At 43.5% G+C, this 17,177-nt stretch overlaps 1 protein-coding gene and 1 pseudogene across 2 annotated transcripts; both read right to left on the minus strand.

Moving 5' to 3' along the window:
• Positions 1 to 5,900: 5,900 nt before the first annotated feature.
• On the minus strand, positions 5,901 to 9,803 carry LOC145957295 (uncharacterized). Its single transcript, XM_083073523.1, has one exon. The coding sequence runs from the start codon at positions 9,801 to 9,803 to the stop codon at positions 5,901 to 5,903; it is 3,903 nt and encodes a 1,300-aa protein (XP_082929649.1).
• A 2,407-nt stretch (positions 9,804 to 12,210) lies between these two features.
• Positions 12,211 to 15,137, minus strand: LOC109794055 (E3 ubiquitin-protein ligase JMJ24-like; annotated as a pseudogene). Its single transcript, XR_014433549.1, has 4 exons — positions 15,132 to 15,137; positions 14,040 to 14,662; positions 13,556 to 13,907; positions 12,211 to 13,023 (listed from the first exon to the last, which is right to left on the minus strand). The product of XR_014433549.1 is annotated as an E3 ubiquitin-protein ligase JMJ24-like (transcript).
• Between the last annotated feature and the right edge of the window lie 2,040 nt (positions 15,138 to 17,177).

A 17,177-nucleotide genomic window follows, 5' to 3' on the forward strand; every position in this document is an offset into this window, starting at 1 on the left:
AAAACCCCTAAATAACCGACGTAAAATGCTTATTTTGTACTAGTGATCTTTGGCTTTTTATTGAGATTCATTTTTTCCAAGCGCTGGCGGCAGATCTCAGGATCAGCCCAACCCTTCCCCATTCCGAGAATGAGGAAAATGGTTTGTTAGTTTTCCTTGTAAGCAACATATATGCCTCAGGGTAGACATAGAAATCTTCCTCACTCATAGACTTCACAAATTCCATCCCCAATTCTGTTGGCTCCGGATATTTTACCTAAACATGGATCTGCAATTGTATGGAGAAAACTTGAAATCAAATCACACAGAATTACTAATGATACCGTAGTTTTCCTTGGAGTTTAGGACGTGGGAGAATGTATTAAAGTGCATGGCAGTGCCAGTGTGGCACATTTCCACTTTCATGTTGAATGCAGAAATATCATTCTAACGAATCCTTAAATTCAAAAAGCCTTAAAAAGAGTTTTCCATGCGATGTGTTTTAGATCATTATCTTTTAGTACAATGAGAGCAACACACTCTTTTAACACTTTCTATTAATGAGTTAAATTTATATGGATCTTGTACCTGTCTGAGGGAACACTCCTTTTCTTCTGGGTGAAAGGGGACCGAATAAGAGCTCCAACGATATCTCCAAGGGATGGGGGAGGTACCTACAAAGGGTACTCCGACGCTCAAGTCAGTATATGCACGAATATCTAGGGTAAAAATGAACAGTGACATACCTCGTTATGTGTGACCTATTTATAGTGCCTGACGTGGGCCTGAGCATTGTGGGCCTTTTCAGGTGTTTACTAAATTAGGTAATACGATGTTAATTACTTACTTACTAACTTAACCATGCGCTTACCTGCTAATCATAATTAATAGCCGTTCTTCACCTATCGGTACGGTATTTCGCCGATCCGATAGGTAAAGGGATGGGGCGCTATTATTAGTTGGGTTGATCAACAGTTGTCTAACTATCTTGCCCTACGGGGGACTCTCCGGCTCGGTCTTATGTCGAGCCGTTAGTAACATTCGTCTCGGACGTTGGCTGGACCGATGTCTCCGACATCATGGCGTAGGTGTCTGACAGAACGGCACGTGTTGGTCAACGTGACCGATAGGGACCTTCTGGTACACAAGCCCCCCAGCCTTGAGGAGGGAAGCGACGCAAAGGGTTAATTGTTCCGATTGGGATACGATGAAAGATTCAGGAATGTGAGGGGTTATGATTAAAGTGCCTCTCTGATGCGTAGCTGGCAAGCATTAAATTCTCTGGTGCATAACTGACAGGCATTAATTACGCGTGAGGGGTTACAACTGCTGATGGGATGTCAAGGGTTGCCATCATTATGCATGGAATGGCGCATGCTAGGGTTCGCATCAAGTGTGGAACGCCAAAGGTTGTGTCAGTTGGGCTTAGGTGGAGCATACGAGGGGTTGCGTATTGAGGATCGTTGGATTAAATTGATCCAACGGTTTCCCAAGGCTGCGACGTTTGAATGTGTAACATGCAGGATCTATAAATAGGCATGAAGAGGGGGCTCCACATACGCGCACAATCATTATCTCCGGATCCGAATTAGTAAATCAACATTCGAGTGTTCGTCGAAGGAAGATCTGTGAAGTTTAGCATTCAGGTACGTAATGGCAAATTTAAATATTGTTCATATCGACTCCTCCGGTGACGAAGGGGAATCGAGACGAAGAATATCTCCGGTCCGGGACGCTGCCTCAGCTTCGGCCTCTAATGGAGATCGCACCGAGTCCTTTTCTGGATCTGAGCAGGCCCAGAGCGTTAGTGGAAGTGGTTCCGCCTCGGCTATAGGTTCTGATGACCGTCCAAGTGGGGGTGGGGGTTCATCAAGAAGCTTTCCTCCCGTATCGACGCCTTGATTTTCATGGGTACACGGGGAAGTTGGTAGTGTGTACTCCCGGTATACGACCAAGAAATCACTTGTTAACTTCGTATCGGCAATGAAATTTTTAAACTTTCCCGAAGACGAGGAGCCGTCTGCTATCTTTTTCCAGCCATGCCGAGGTGATGGGGTTCCTAATCCGGATTTTGTTTATCTAGGCCAAGGGTCGTCCAAATACCCGTTCTTTTATGTGTATGACTATATGTTTCGGGATTTGAAGATATCCCTCCCCTTTGATAATTATTTCTCGGGTATACTTCGTCTTCTGAACGTGGCGCCTTCTCAGGTCCATCCCAACACCTGGGCAGCAATGCAAGGATTTAGACGGTTGTGCTTAGCTCTTGGCCTCCAACCTACTCCACATTTATTTTTATATTACTACTCCTCTCGGCCGACGAAGAAGGCGAAGTGGTTGTCATTGATTCGACACAGTGATTGCTTGCTTCAGCCATTCACCACTTCTTACAAAAAATTTAAAGTGGGTTTTATAAAGGTGATGATTCGACCCGAGACGGGGAATAAATACTTTTTTGACGATGAGGGGAACTCGGTCTTTCCCCTGTATTGGACCCGAAGGCCGAGAAAGTACGATACCGTATCGAAATCCCGAATGTCGCCGGAGGAAAGGCAGAGCTTGGATGTTTTGGAGAAATTGCCACGGCCATTACCGTGTTGTCCCCTGGTCCGATTATTCGAATCGGCCAACGTCACCGAGGAACTAATCGGTATAGTAACTCTTGTTTGTTTAAATTCCTGCGTTACCATTGATTTTGACTAATGATGTGCAGGTATTATGGCGAACTTTGACCATGACTTGAACATCCGCAATCTGATCGGGAGCCGAGTGGCAGGGGTCACAGGAAACAAGACCCCGACCGAGACGCGTGCAGGTGGGAATCAACCGGCTCCACGACAGGGCAGAGCGGGGCAACCTACCAATCCCAAGAAAGGGGGCAAGGGTTCCTCTCGGCAGCCCGAAAAAAGAAAACCTACTGAAGGGAGGGCTGTGGAGGAGAGCCGCCAAGCCAAGCAGCAGCGGCTAGCCAATCCCAATGCTCCGGAGAGCTTGGTTGGGCCAAACTTCTTGGCCAGTAATGTGAACGCGCAGGATTTCCTAAGCCAAGACTTGACTTCTGAGGCTGGGTAGGCAGTTTTGGGCCGGATGAGTTCGGCGCAGAAGTGGAACTTCTTCTGTGAGTTCCAAGTTCGGGCTGTGGCTTTGGCTCAAAGCATCGTCATGGAACCGAATGGGGAGGCTGATAGACTTCGCCGTCAACTAGCTGAGCAGGAGAAGTCGCTGCGAGAGACGCTGACGGTGTTGACCGATGCTCAGACGTCTAACGGCAAGTTCCAGGCCGAGGTTGACCGCCGGGGGCGTATGGTTGACGATCTCACCTTAAAGGTCCAGCGCTTGGAGACGTCTTTGAAGAATGAAACTGAGAAGGCTACGGTGCTCGAGAAGGAACTGGAGGCCGAGAAAATATCTTTTGGTTCCTTCAGGGAAAAGGCTCGCGACAAGCTCCTGTCCCAGCATGAGGCTGGCTTTGCCCAAGCTGCTCGGCAAGCTAGCTACTTTGGTGACTTCCCCCCTGACTTTCAACTGGATATGACGAAGGACTTCTTTCAGGGGAAGTTGGTGGACTTAAGCTCGATTCCGCCGGACCAAGAGGCCGATGCTGAGGCCCCAGAGCAGCCCGCCAGGCCGAATGAGGAGGAAACGGCCTACGAGGAGCCTGCTGCCGAGGATGATGCGAACCAGGGAGAGCCTGAGGTCGTGTCTTGAAATTTTTATTTTGTAATGCTGGGCCGATAGCGCCCCCCCCCCTTGCATGTACTTCCAGGCCGATTAGGGCCTTTTGAATGAAATTTAAATTCTCGCAATTTTTGGGTAATTCTAAGTTAAATCCATAACCGAGAGACTTCTCGCGAAGGAAGACGTAATTATTTATTTAAGCCACGTCCTTGGCCGAGAGACTTCTCGGGAGGGAAGACTTGTAATTAGATTTAAGCCACATCCTTGGCCGAGAGACTTCTCGGGAGGGAAGACTTGTAATTGTTTAAGCCACGTCCTTGGCCGAGAGACTTCTCGGGAGGGAAGACTTGTAATTAAATTTAAGCCACATCCTTGGCCGAGAGACTTCTCGGGAGGGAAGACTTGTAGTTAAATTTAAGCCACATCCTTGGCCGAGAGACTTCTCGGGAGGGAAGACTTGTAATTGTTTAAGCCACGTCCTTGGCCGAGAGACTTCTCGGGAGGGAAGACTTGTAATTAAATTTAAGCCACATCCTTGGCCGAGAGACTTCTCGGGAGGGAAGACTTGTAATTGTTTAAGCCACGTCCTTGGCCGAGAGACTTCTCGGGAGGGAAGACTTGTAATTAAATTTAAGCCACGTCCTTGGCCGAGAGACTTCTCGGGAGGGAAGACTTGAAGAAATAAGTGGAGATAATTAAGTGGGAGATGTATTTTCATTGATAAGAAGGTGCCTCGTTAAAAACCTTGCTAATCAAAAACCTCTTTTCACATTTTTACAAGAGGGAAAAAGATCAGTCAAGGAAAAGAGTGCACCGCGATACAATTACATAGTTCAAGTATTACAAATTCGAATTTAACTGTAGTATGTCTTTAGGTGGGTAGAATTCCAGGTTCTTGGAATAACCTTGCCGGATAGCTCTTCTAGCTTGTAGGCCCCATTGTGGAGTGCATGTCGTATCCGGAATGGTCCATCCCAATTGGCAGAGAGCTTTCCTTCAGAAGAGTTACGCCTGGCTGCCCCCGTTGCACGCCACACAAGGTCGCCCTCGTGAAAAGTTCTTGGCTTTAGATTGGAATTAAAACGTCGAGTCATTCGCTGTTTGCATGCCTCGACCACCACCTGTGCCTTGTCCCGCACTTCCTCGAGGACATCGAGTTCGGCTCGGAGTGCGTCGTCGTTAGATTCCTCCTGAAAGCTTTGTCGCCGGAAAGATGGTTCTCCAACCTCAATCGGGATCATCGCATCAGTGCCGTATGTGAGGCGGAAGGGTGTTTCTCTATTAGTGGATTGTGGTGTACACCGGTACGCCCAGAGAACCTCTGGCAATTCATCGGCCCACACTCCTTTTGCCGAGCCGAGTCTTCTTTTTAATTCAGTTAGGATAACCTTGTTGGCTGCTTCGGCTTGGCCGTTTGAATGAGGGTGCTCCACCGATGTAAATCTGTGCCGAATGCCAAGGTTTTCGAGGAATGAGTTGAACTTTTTGTCTGTAAATTGTAAGCCGTTATCGGAGATGATGGCATATGGGATGCCAAAACGGGTGATGATGTTCTTCCATACAAACTTTTGGACGTTAGCAGCGGAGATGCAGGCGAGCGGCTCGGCCTCAATCCACTTTGTGAAGTAATCTACTGCCACGAGGAGGAACTTAACATGTCCCTTTGCCACGGGGAACGGGCCAAGTACGTCAATGCCCCATAAGGCAAACGGCCATGGAGAGCTGATGCTGTGCAGCTCGGCGGCGGAGGCATGGATGAGGTTTCCATGTCGCTGACATTGTATGCAACGTTTGACGAACTCAGCGCAATCCCCCTTCAGAGTTGGCCAATAATAACCGGCTCGTGACACTTTTGCAGCTAGGGTACGGCCTCCGGAATTGGATCCACAGATACCTTCATGAACTTCCCGCATCACATAATCCGCCTGCGAGTTATCAATGCATTTGAGCAACGGAGTGGAGAATCCTCGCCTGTAGAGGTCGTTAGCCACTATGGAGTACCGAGCGGCCTGAGTGCGAAGCTTTTTTGCCTCCTTCGGATCGGTGGGCAACTCTTGTTGGAGGATGTAGTTCCGAATAGGAGTCATCCAGTTCGGTGTGTCAGTATCGGCCGCCATGCATTCAATCGCCACACTTGGGGCAGGGATTTCCAGGTGAATGGTTGTTCTCAGCTGTCCTGGTTTTCGACTACTAGCAAGTCGAGCCAACTGATCGGCTCGTTCGTTGGTGCTCCTGGGAACGTGTCAGATTTGTACGTCAGTGAACTCCTCTTTGAGCTTTTGGAAGAGGTGGTAATACTGCAACAAATTAGCATCCTTAATTTGAAAATTGTCGTTGACTTGTTCGGCCACGATCTTTGAATCGGTACAGCATACGACCTTTGACACACCCATCTCAGCTGCTAGTCTCATACCGGCCAGCAGTGCTTCGTACTCGGCTTGGTTATTAGATGCCCGAAAACCGAACCGGAGTGACTGTTCGACCGTGATGCCCGAAGGGCTGGCTAGAATTATTCCCGCCCCGCTTCCCTGCGCACTGGATGAGCCGTCGACATGCATTGTCCACGGCTCGTCGTGAAAACTACCTGCTGGGGTAAGCTCATTGACGAAGTCGGCCAAATGCTGTGATTTGATGGGTCCTCTTGGCTCGAACGATATGTCAAACTCTGAGAGTTCGACCGACCAGGCCATCATCCTGCCAGCGACTTCCAGTTTACGAAGAACTTTCGCAATCGGGCAGTCGGTTCGGACAACCACCCTATGACTCTGGAAGTATTGCCTGAGCCTGCGAGCCGTGTAGACGAGCGCTAGAGCTACCTTTTCGATTAATTGGTAACGCTTCTCGGCTTCTTGCAGTGTTCGACTGGTGAAGTATATCGGCCTTTGATCCCTCTGTTCCTGTATTAAGACAGCGCTGACCGAATGTCCTGACACGACAAGGTAAATGACCATGTCAGAGCCGGCAGTAGGTTTGGACAGTATGGGAGGTGAACTAAGGCGATGCTTAAACTGTTGGAACGCTTCTTCACATTCATGAGTCCATGTAAACTGTTTTGCTTTCTTCAGCAGGGCGAGGATAGGTTGAGATATCTCGGCAAGCCGGGGAAGGAACCGTGAAAGCGAAGTCAGCCGCCCTGCCAACTTTTGTACATCTTTGAGAGTGGTGGGGCTCTTCATCTCCAGTATGGCTTGGCACTTGTCTCGGTTTGCCTCGATGCCCCGGCTTGACAACATGAATCCCAAGAATTTTCCACCTGATACACCGAACACACATTTTTCGGGGTTCAGCCTCATTTGGTGTTGTCTGAGTGCTTGGAATACCTCGGCCAGGTGGCGTACATGGGCAGAAACTTCATCAGATTTGACGACCATGTCATCAACATAAACTTCGAGGCACTGACCAATCTGACTCTGGAAAATTTTATTCATCAGGCGCTGGTATGTGGCACCGGCATTCTTCAGACCGAACGGCATTACACGGTAGCAATAGTTGGCTGTCTCGGTGATGAATGCTGTTTTGTCTTCATCGTGAGGGTGCATGCGAATTTGGTTATACCCCGAATACGCGTCTAAGAAGGATAGGAAACGGTGGCCAGACGCCCCATCTACGAGACGATCAATATTGGGCAATGGGTAGGTGTCTTTCGGGCAAGCTTTATTCAAGTTCGTGTAATCGGTACACATACGCCATTTCCCGTTCGGCTTTCGGACCATGACCACATTAGCCAGCCACGTCGTGTAGTGGATCTCCCGTATAAACTGTGCTTCTAATAATTTGGCTACCTCAGCATCGATTGCCGCCTTCTTCTCCTCTCCGGTCTTCCGACGCCGCTGGGCGATCGGCCTTGCCTCCCTACTAATTGAGAGCTTATGGCACAAAAACTCTGGATCGATACCCGGCATATCGGAGGGGTGCCATGCAAATAGATCTCGGTTATCAAGTATTACCTGTCCGATGGCTGCTTTCTCTTGTTCCGTCAGAACAGTTCCCAAATAAGTCAGTTGGGTATCAAGGGTTCCAACTTGGAGTGGTTGCCTTTCTTCAATAGGCTCGACCCTTTCGTCATGCCCGATTCGGGGGTCGAGGTCTATGGAGGACTGTTGGGTTACCGAGTGGACTTTCTGTGGCTCTTTGATCGTTTCGTCTTGCACTTTCGGTAGCCGCAAGCTGGCAAAGTAGCATTCGCGTGCAGTTTTTTGATCGGCGTGTACCGTGATAACCCCTCCTGACTGTGCCGGAAACTTCATAGCTAAATGAGGAGTAGATACGATTGCTCCGAGCCGATTCAGGGATGGCCGACCGAGCAGAATGTTATAGGAGGTGCTCGCATGAACAACCACGTATTTAACCGAGATGTCTCGGTATTCCGCCCCTTCGAACCCAAATCGTGTTGATAACTTGATATATCCTTTTGTTTTGACTCGTTCACCAGAGAATCCCACCAAAGGTTCATCGTAAGGGACCAGTTCGGACTTTGGAATTCCCAACTGCTTGAACGTATTCCAATATAGTATGTCCGCTGAACTTCCTTGGTCAACCAATGTCTTACGGACGATGCAATTGTGAATTTCAACGCTGATCACCATCGGATCGTCCTGATCTGGGTCGATTCCCTTGAAGTCGGCCTCGGTGAAGGTAATGGTTGGCAAACGGCAACGATTTGTTTCCACGGCATGCACATGTCGGACAGCTCGCAGGTGTCTTCGTTGTGCCGATGAAGATGAGCCCCCGCCAGCAAATCCGCCAGCAATGGTGTTAATAACTCGCCGTGGCTGTGTTGCTTGCTGTTCTTCATGCCTATCCCGTGACCGACTGCGCTCTCTATACGAGCGCATTTCTGCTCTGCGGTGTTCGGAATGGTCACGTCTCTGTGATTGTTCGCCGTGTCGGGGCCGGTCAGGACGGTTCACAAAACCTTGCAACTGTCCTTGCTTGATCAAATCTTCAATTTTGTCTTTCAAGGCTGAACATTCGTCAGTTGAATGCCCACGATTGCGGTGAAATCTGCAGGATTTGGTTGTATCGGCTCGGGGAGGGGTCGATGCTCTCTTCGGGATAGTCAGCACTTCTGAAGCCAATGCTTGTTCTAGTACTGCTGACCGGCTGGTGTTCAGTGGTGTGTACTGTGTATACTTCGGACCACGGGGTGGCCGCTCGCGGGGTACGAGTTCTTTTGGACGACCGCGAAAGTTGTTTTCTATTGGCTTTTCTGTCTTGCTCACCACTTCTGCTCTGGCCTGGTTGCGAAACTCGGCTAGTTCTTCCATCTGCATATACTTGTCGGCCCTGCGTCGAAGGTCATCCATGTCTGCCGGTGGCTTTTTGCAAATACTGTTGGCGAAGGGACCCGGCTTCAACGCGGTGGTTAGATGGTGTAAGGCGACGGTTGGGTTGAGGTCCCTGATCTCTAATGCCGCTTTATTGAATCGGCTCATGAACGCCCGGAGAGACTCCTTTTTCTCCTGGCGGATGCTAACTAGTGATAGAGAAGTCAACTGGTGTGGTCGGCTTGTAGCGAACTGGATGGTAAACTGAGAGGCTAAGGTGCCGAATGAGTCGATCGAATTGGCCGGGAGCCGAGTGAACCAGCTCAACGCTCGCCCTTTTAGCGACGTCGGGAAGATTCGGCACATGGCGGCGTCGTCGGTGGTGCTTAATGTGACCTGAGTCAAGAACACGTCAACGTGTTCATCTGGATCGGTGGTTCCATCGTATTTGTCGAGAGACAAGGACTTCCAATTGTCAAGGAGGACGGACTGCATGATATTGGGTGTAAAGGGATGTCGGTGTGATCCTGCTGGCATGGGCTGTATCGGTCGACTGGCCGAGGCGTGGGCGGCAGGGGCAACAGAAGTATAAGGGACTGAGGTGTGCTGGCCATGCGAATGGAACGACCCTTGAGTGTGGGTTGTCTCGGAGGGCTTCCATGTAGGATCGTGGTACTGGTTCTTGAGGGCGGTATTTTCCGCCCGTAGCGCAGCCATTTCAGCCGCATCTCTCTCCCGCTGTTGCTTCATAGCGGCCATCTCCTCCTTCATCTGTCGCATCATACTGTTCAAGTTTGTCTCTTCCGTCGTCTCGGCCACTGACTGATGCTCGTCCTCGGACTGGTGTTCTTCCACGTTATTCTTTCTCGTCTTCACCATTCTTTCGATAATAATCTCGGAATAGCTCTCGGTTCGGCCCCATGGTGGGCGCCAAAATGTACCTGTCTGAGGGCACACTCCTTTTCTTCTGGGTGAAAGGGGACCGAATAAGAGCTCCAACGATATCTCCAAGGGATGGGGGAGGTACCTGCAAAGGGTACTCCGACGCTCAAGTCAGTATATGCACGAATATCTAGGGTAAAAGTGAACAGTGACATACCTCGTTATGTGTGACCTATTTATAGTGCCTGACGTGGGCCTGAGCATTGTGGGCCTTTTCAGGTGTTTACTAAATTAGGTAATACGATGTTAATTACTTACTTACTAACTTAACCATGCGCTTACCTGCTAATCATAATTAATAGCCGTTCTTCACCTATCGGTACGATATTTCGCCGATCCGATAGGTAAAGGGATGGGGCGCTATTATTAGTTGGGTTGATCAACAGTTGTCTAACTATCTTGCCCTACGGGGGACTCTCCGGCTCGGTCTTATGCCGAGCCGTTAGTAACATTCGTCTCGGACGTTGGCTGGACCGATGTCTCCGACATCATGGCGTAGGTGTCTGACAGAACGGCACGTGTTGGTCAACGTGACCGATAGGGACCTTCCGGTACAGATCTCATAATTATTTTTTTTCCGAGCAATTCTAAAATTCATGATGAACAAAACTTAAAGCCACAGGATAAGAATCCTCAGTCAAGCAAAACAATTTATTTTCCATTTTTAAGGGCAAGGGCACTGGGAAAGAGAGAGAACTAATACAATTGACTAAAACAAATGTGAAATTTGCATACTTTGGGTCAAGTACAAGTTTCTGAAGCTGAACTAGCAGCATAAAGGGATATCTTCCCGACCTGCATATATGTTCAAGAAGTACACACCAACACTAACAGGTTAACAAAAAATAAAATATGAACACAAGCATTTTAAAATAGGGATAGGCGCAATTGGCAACAAGAAATAAAACTTATTTAGAAGTAACTTTTCTCTATTCTGACCTCCAATACTTGGGCTTTGCTTCATGCTCATTAGGTAGACAACGGATTTCCTCTGCCAATCTTACAGCACACCCAGGCTTTCCGAAGATAAGAAATCAAGGCCCAACTGAACATTGGACTGAAATATAGAAATTGATTATACATACTATGACAAATAAAAATAAAAATAATATTATATGATAATTGTCACATCTGTGTTGTAATGAACCAAGGCTAAAACCAAAGTAAATAAACAATTCAGTTAAAAAATTGCAATATAAATTAACTAAATCTTATAAAAGAATTTTTAATTTCCAAAGAGTTGATTCCGTTAGTTAAGAGAGTTCTGGTCTTTCAGAAGATTTAGAATATGATACATAATACATTGACCTCCATATCATATAATTTAACTTGCCTCTTGTTGGTAAGGCAGGTTAGTGTCATTTCTATATCAAAAGGGTAGGTAAGTGTAATTTGGGAAAATATTAGGAACATCAATGTAATTATAATAAAAAAAATATTCAAAAAAGTAAAATATTCATAGAATATGATCACTTTTAGTAACTCAGGTACTAGATTAAATATTCAAAAAAACCTAAAGAGATAATATTAATAATGGTTACCTTTGTGTGGTTCAAGTAACGGATATAAAACTATGAAGGTTATCTACTTGGTAATTAGTATATTGAGTGAACTGACGAGATAAATGAACTCACCTGAACATTCCTTGCTTGGAAAGGGCAACCAGCAGGAACAAATATAGCTTCCCCCAAATTCTGTTCAAATGACCAAGGCTTCACTCCTATTTAGGAAGATACTAATCCCCATTAAAAAGGAAGATAAATGAAATTAATTGCATGCAGATATTTCTAGGGTTTCCCACAATTTAGCACATCAGTACTAAGTTTCCAATAATAAACAGTACACATGAGAAAATCACTCTCAACTACAATGAGGCCTTACACAAGAGCCCACTATCTTCTCTTATACCAGTAAATTTATACAAAAAAAAAAAAAAAGTTGAAAGTGTAAAATTTCAATATCTAAAACTCTAAACAAACTTTTTTAAGTAACATAATTTATAGGGGTAAAATAGTAAATGACATGTTTTAAATTACAAGGCGATGCTACATTGCCTTCCCCACCCCGCCCCCCACAAGAAAAAAAGGTCCCCCAATTGCCCTCAATTTGAAAAGGGGAACGTAAGAGATTTATGCAATGTTTGATGGGAGGGAGAAGCTTAAACTTTTGTAAAAAAATTTGACGAGGGGAAGGCAAGTGACCCCCTTTTTATTCCACTTAACTCGATAACTAGGACAACAACTAGTTTCCTTTTCCCTCCCTACTTCATCAATCAAAAACATCTAAATACTAGGGGAATGAGAGGGGAATTGTCCTCCCATATTCATTTCTGGTCAAAAAAAATTCTATTCTCAAAAATGGGGAATTACCGTTCCCCTTCAATCTCTTTCATTACAATCATTTAAATAAGCTCTACAAGATTTAGTCAACTTAGGGGGTGTGATGGATGGAGCTCACAAGGTCAAGGCAAAATCCTATGTAATCCCACCTATGTCAAACTAACTCATACCACTTCTATATCTAACTCTTAACAATTCAAAGAAAGAAAAATATAAGATCTTACCAAATTCTTCCTCCAACTTTCTTTTATGTTGTTTGTCAAGAAAAATAGCCCCATCATAAAGGGGCAATGCAACCATGAATCCAGAGAATACGATCAGCAATAAAAAAAATCAAAACTAGTTAATTAACAAATAAAAAAGGGGAAGCAATGTAATTTTAATTATTTCTTTTTTGAAGACTTACAAATTCATTTCCTAGGCTTCCCAAATTCCTTCCAATGTATTCTCAAGTATTTAGTCAATGTTGCAACATCCTGCCGACGAAAAACATCCCAAAGAACTCCAGGATGTGTTTTCTCAGAGACATCTCCATTTTGTGTGAACGGAAGTTTACAATTGACCATATGACCTTCACCACTAGAATGAATTCCGAACCCTTGATCCATAATGGACTTATTCTGGTTTGAATCCATATCCAGTACACTACTTTTTGTACCAAGTGATGAATCAGGTGAACTCCCCCTTGAAGATATTTTAGTATCCCCATATGATCCTTTCACCTCAGATTCCTTACAAGCTTCAGCTTGCGTCATTTCAATTTTAGTTCTCTGCCACTCCTTCAGCTTTACTTCATTTGTATGAACCAAAAGGTACACCTGTTGAAATGCAGTGAATTATTATTTGATACTTTACTCATAGCCCCCTTCTTTCCTTCTCTTTGAATAAATCAAAACTCCATTATTTTACTCTAGACAAGATAAGAGGGAGAACAGAGAGAGAAAGAACTTTAAAATATTAAACACAAATGCAAAGTATCTAGCAGAGTTTGGGTAACCAATCCACATGTTGAGACATTTGAATTCAGATAGCACATCGTAAATTGTCATTAAACACTTATCATTAACAATTTGTAATTATTTACAAATGTCAACCTGCATTTATTGATATAAGAAGTCAGATTATAAAGAAACTTCAATTACTCATCTACATAACCATGATAAATACATAACCAGACATAAGTTAACAATGAAACATCAAATGATATTCTTAAGACACTTGAAATTTGAACTAAGATTATAAAAAAGTTGCCGTGTGTCTAGGAACCAGAATACCATAAAGTAGTTGATAATGACTTCATTTATTCAAACTCAAACTATAAAATAACATAATGAGGATAAAGTAACATACCATGTCACGCATATTAAAGTGGAGATTTGTCACCTAGTCACCTCTACCAAGTTCATCACTAATCCCATATTATATATATATATATATATATATATATATATCTTTTGGGTCCTACGTCATTCTACAAGGAGTAATGAGGCAATTTAGCTGCAACATTGAAAATGCCCCACTTGGAGTGAATATACTGAAGTAAAGGTAGTTTGCTGATAAACTCGGGTCTTTGGTACAATAGAAATTCTTCAGATGCACTAGGTGAAGGCCAATCCTTCAATTTCAATAACTGTGTCCAACCATCTTCATGAATATGCCCTTCAAAGTATCCTTTCAGGAATCGAGAGAGCTCAATATCAATCTATCAATATAAAAATAATAAAATGCAGCCATAATGCAGAGAATTTAGCAAAAATTATGAACCAAAAACAGTGAAATAGATAAAACCAACAGAATCTCAATCACTAAAAAGAGTTAAGGTATAGATGTGTACCTCAGACGCATCTAATCAGTCTATGGCCTTAACCATTCTGTTTTCATCTTTCACTTTCTCATCTGTTGTCTCTAGAATCCCTCTCCATATGACTATTGGATCCCAGCTTGAAATGGATGACCCATCAAATAGTTGCTTCACAACAATGGGCTCCCCAGTTTTCCAATGCTTTCTAAAATTTCCAATCCCATAAGTTTTTATATCGTCAGATGCTGGACAATAAAGATAATTATCATCACTAGCTTCCCTATGAGAATACTGGCAAAGACTGAGAGCATTCAGCCCAGTTTCCGGTGGACCATCAGCATTACTAATTCTGCAGCCACTAACCATTTCCTCTACATTTTTCACGAACTTTGCAACCCAGTTCATCTTGAAAATTCGGCTTAAATTTAATGATGAATAACCACATCCACCATACTCCTTAGGGGGACATGGAATACTTCCGTTTTCATTGGATCTCCAATGAGGAAACTTAATAAGTTTCGATCAGTAGTTTTTGCTTGCTCTGTTTGGGGTTCTTTATTGCAGTTTGCAGTTGCTTCTCAAAGATCTTGACAGCAATTAAGGCACAAATCATATGAGCAACTTGGACAGCGACGATGATAATCAGTAATAGGTATCTGTGGAAGAAAATATGCACAAAATTTTGATGATGCTAAAGCATTGAAGAAAATAAAGGTAAAGTTAAAGCAAGCTGATCAAGAAGCAAGATCTCAAGTAATAAATAGATAAGTCTTGACTGCTTAGATTAGTATGTAAAATGAACTTTTAAAATTTACAAATTTCACTTGGTCATTAAAATATAAGTTGTCGATGTAGGAAGTTAATAAGGAAGCCACGTGGCAGCCAATCAATTTAATTTTGATAATCAGTTTAATTTTGATAATTAGTTTAATTTTGATAATTCTGTTAGGATTTTCTAATTTGGTGTTGTTGGTCGTTTTAGTCAGTTGGTGCAATGCACCACTATTTAATCTTTTGAAAATAATCTTGTAATCTTTTTCTCTATTTGATATACAATTCTTCGGATTCATCTTTGAAATCCCTAAATCCGTAAGTTCTTCGAATAATCTTTATTCCTAGAACTACCTTCATCAGTGGTATCAGCTTGGACCTTCCATCGGCAGTTATGGCAGAAGCAACTCGTTCTCAAGCAGCGGTACGTGAACAAGAGGAGAGGTTGGAAAACAAGATCGTATCGAAACTCGAAGCATGCATAATGGAGATTACCTCTTCAATTCGGCAAGCGATTGATGCATCAGTGGATCAACGAATCTTAGAAACTTTACAGAAGAACCCAGATTCAGATAATGATGCTACAGGACGAGGTTCTATTCGTAGAGGAGCATGCCCTTCGAATTCCAATTTACCTTCCTTATTTACCAGGGGAGTCAAAGGTGGAAGTAATTGATAGAAGTTTGCAGAAACGACAGGAGGCATTAAAGTTAGTAAAGTTTCACATGAAAAGGGCTCAAGAAAGAATGAAGCAATTGGCAGATAAGAAGAGAAGTGATAGATCCTATGAAATTGGTGATTTTGTGTATGTCAAGCTCCATCCATACAAGCATATTTCAGTAGCATTCAGACCTAATGCCAAACTAGCACCTAAGTACGTTGGGCCATTTCTGATTGAAGATAAGATTGGAGCTGTAGCTTACAAGCTGAAGCTTCCACTAGGGTCTAAAATCCATGATGCTTTTCATATGTCACAGCTTAAAAGGCATGTGGGTGAAACACCAGTTTCAAGTTCCCTTCCTACAGATTCTGATGATGTTATGGGAGGCAAAGAACCTGAGAGAATTCTGGATAGAACAACTGTCAAGAGAGGCAACAACGTTGTCACCAAGGTGTTAGTCAAGTGGAAACACCAGTTAATAGAAGATGCGACTAGGGAGTTCTTCTTTGACCTGAAGAAGTATCCAGATTTTAATCCTTGAGGTCAAGGATTTTTTGAAGGCAGGGGAATTGATGTAGGAATTTAATAAGGAAGCCACGTGGCAGCCAATCAATTTAATTTTGATAATCAGTTTAATTTTGATAATCAGTTTAATTTTGATAATTCTGTTAGGATTTTCTAATTTGGTGTTGTTGGTTGTTTTAGTCAGTTGGTGTAATGCACCACTATCTAATCTTTTGAAAATAATCTTCTTGTAATCTTTTTCTCTATTTGATATACAATTCTTCAGATTAATCTTTGAAATCCCTAAATCTGTAAGTTCTTTGAATAATCTCTATTCCTAGAACTACCTTCATCAGTTGTTTGAAAAGAAAGCAAAAAAAGTATTCAAAAGATTAAACAAAAATATTTTTAACTGGAAAATAGAAACTTTCTATATCTTAAGTTTTCATAAGCCAAATCAGGTGATATGTGTCTGGTAATCGATTACCACTTGATGTAATCGATTACTAGAGAAAGAAAACTTCTTTGTGCAAGGTTCAAATGTTAAAATGCTCTCTAGTAATCGATTACCAGTCATTGTAATCGATTACCAGAAGATAAATTTTCAAAATTTGAATTTAAATTATACGTTTCAAACATTTTGAACTTAAACCGTTGTAATCGATTACCAAGTCTTGTAATCGATTACCAGAGCCTATTTTCTGAAAAATTATAGAAAGTTACTCTTCATGAAAAGACATAACCTAAGAAACAATTGTCTATAAATACCTATAATTTTTCAGAGAAAAAAAAACTCTATTGTGAAAATCATTTACAAAATCTACTTGGCCAAAGTCATTTGCAAAATCTCTAAAGAGTTCTTTAAGATCATAAAAGTGTAATATTCACTCTTCAAGAGAGTCATTCTGATGGAGGACCATCCTTGAAGACACATGTGGGCCCCATCACTAGGTCCATGGCTAGGAGAGTTGAAGAGGAGGAGGGTGTTCACACACCAAGGGATACTCTCCTCATGATCATAGAGTATTAGTTCTCTCCTAAGCCTCATTAGTATAGGGTTTATTTTAGTTGCCAATTTTACCCTTGTATTTTGGGGTATTTTAGTCATAGGATTTATTTTCTTTGTATTTCCCATTTTACCCTTGTATTATGAGGTGCTTTAGATGATTAGGTTTTTAATTTGGGCTAGGGTATTACACTAGAAGGGTGACGCATTTTTGGTGAGTTTTGGATCT

The sequence above is a fragment of the Cajanus cajan genome, chromosome 4, assembly GCF_000230855.2.
Source record: "Cajanus cajan strain Asha chromosome 4, NIPB_CcT2T_4, whole genome shotgun sequence".
NCBI lineage: Eukaryota > Viridiplantae > Streptophyta > Magnoliopsida > Fabales > Fabaceae > Cajanus > Cajanus cajan.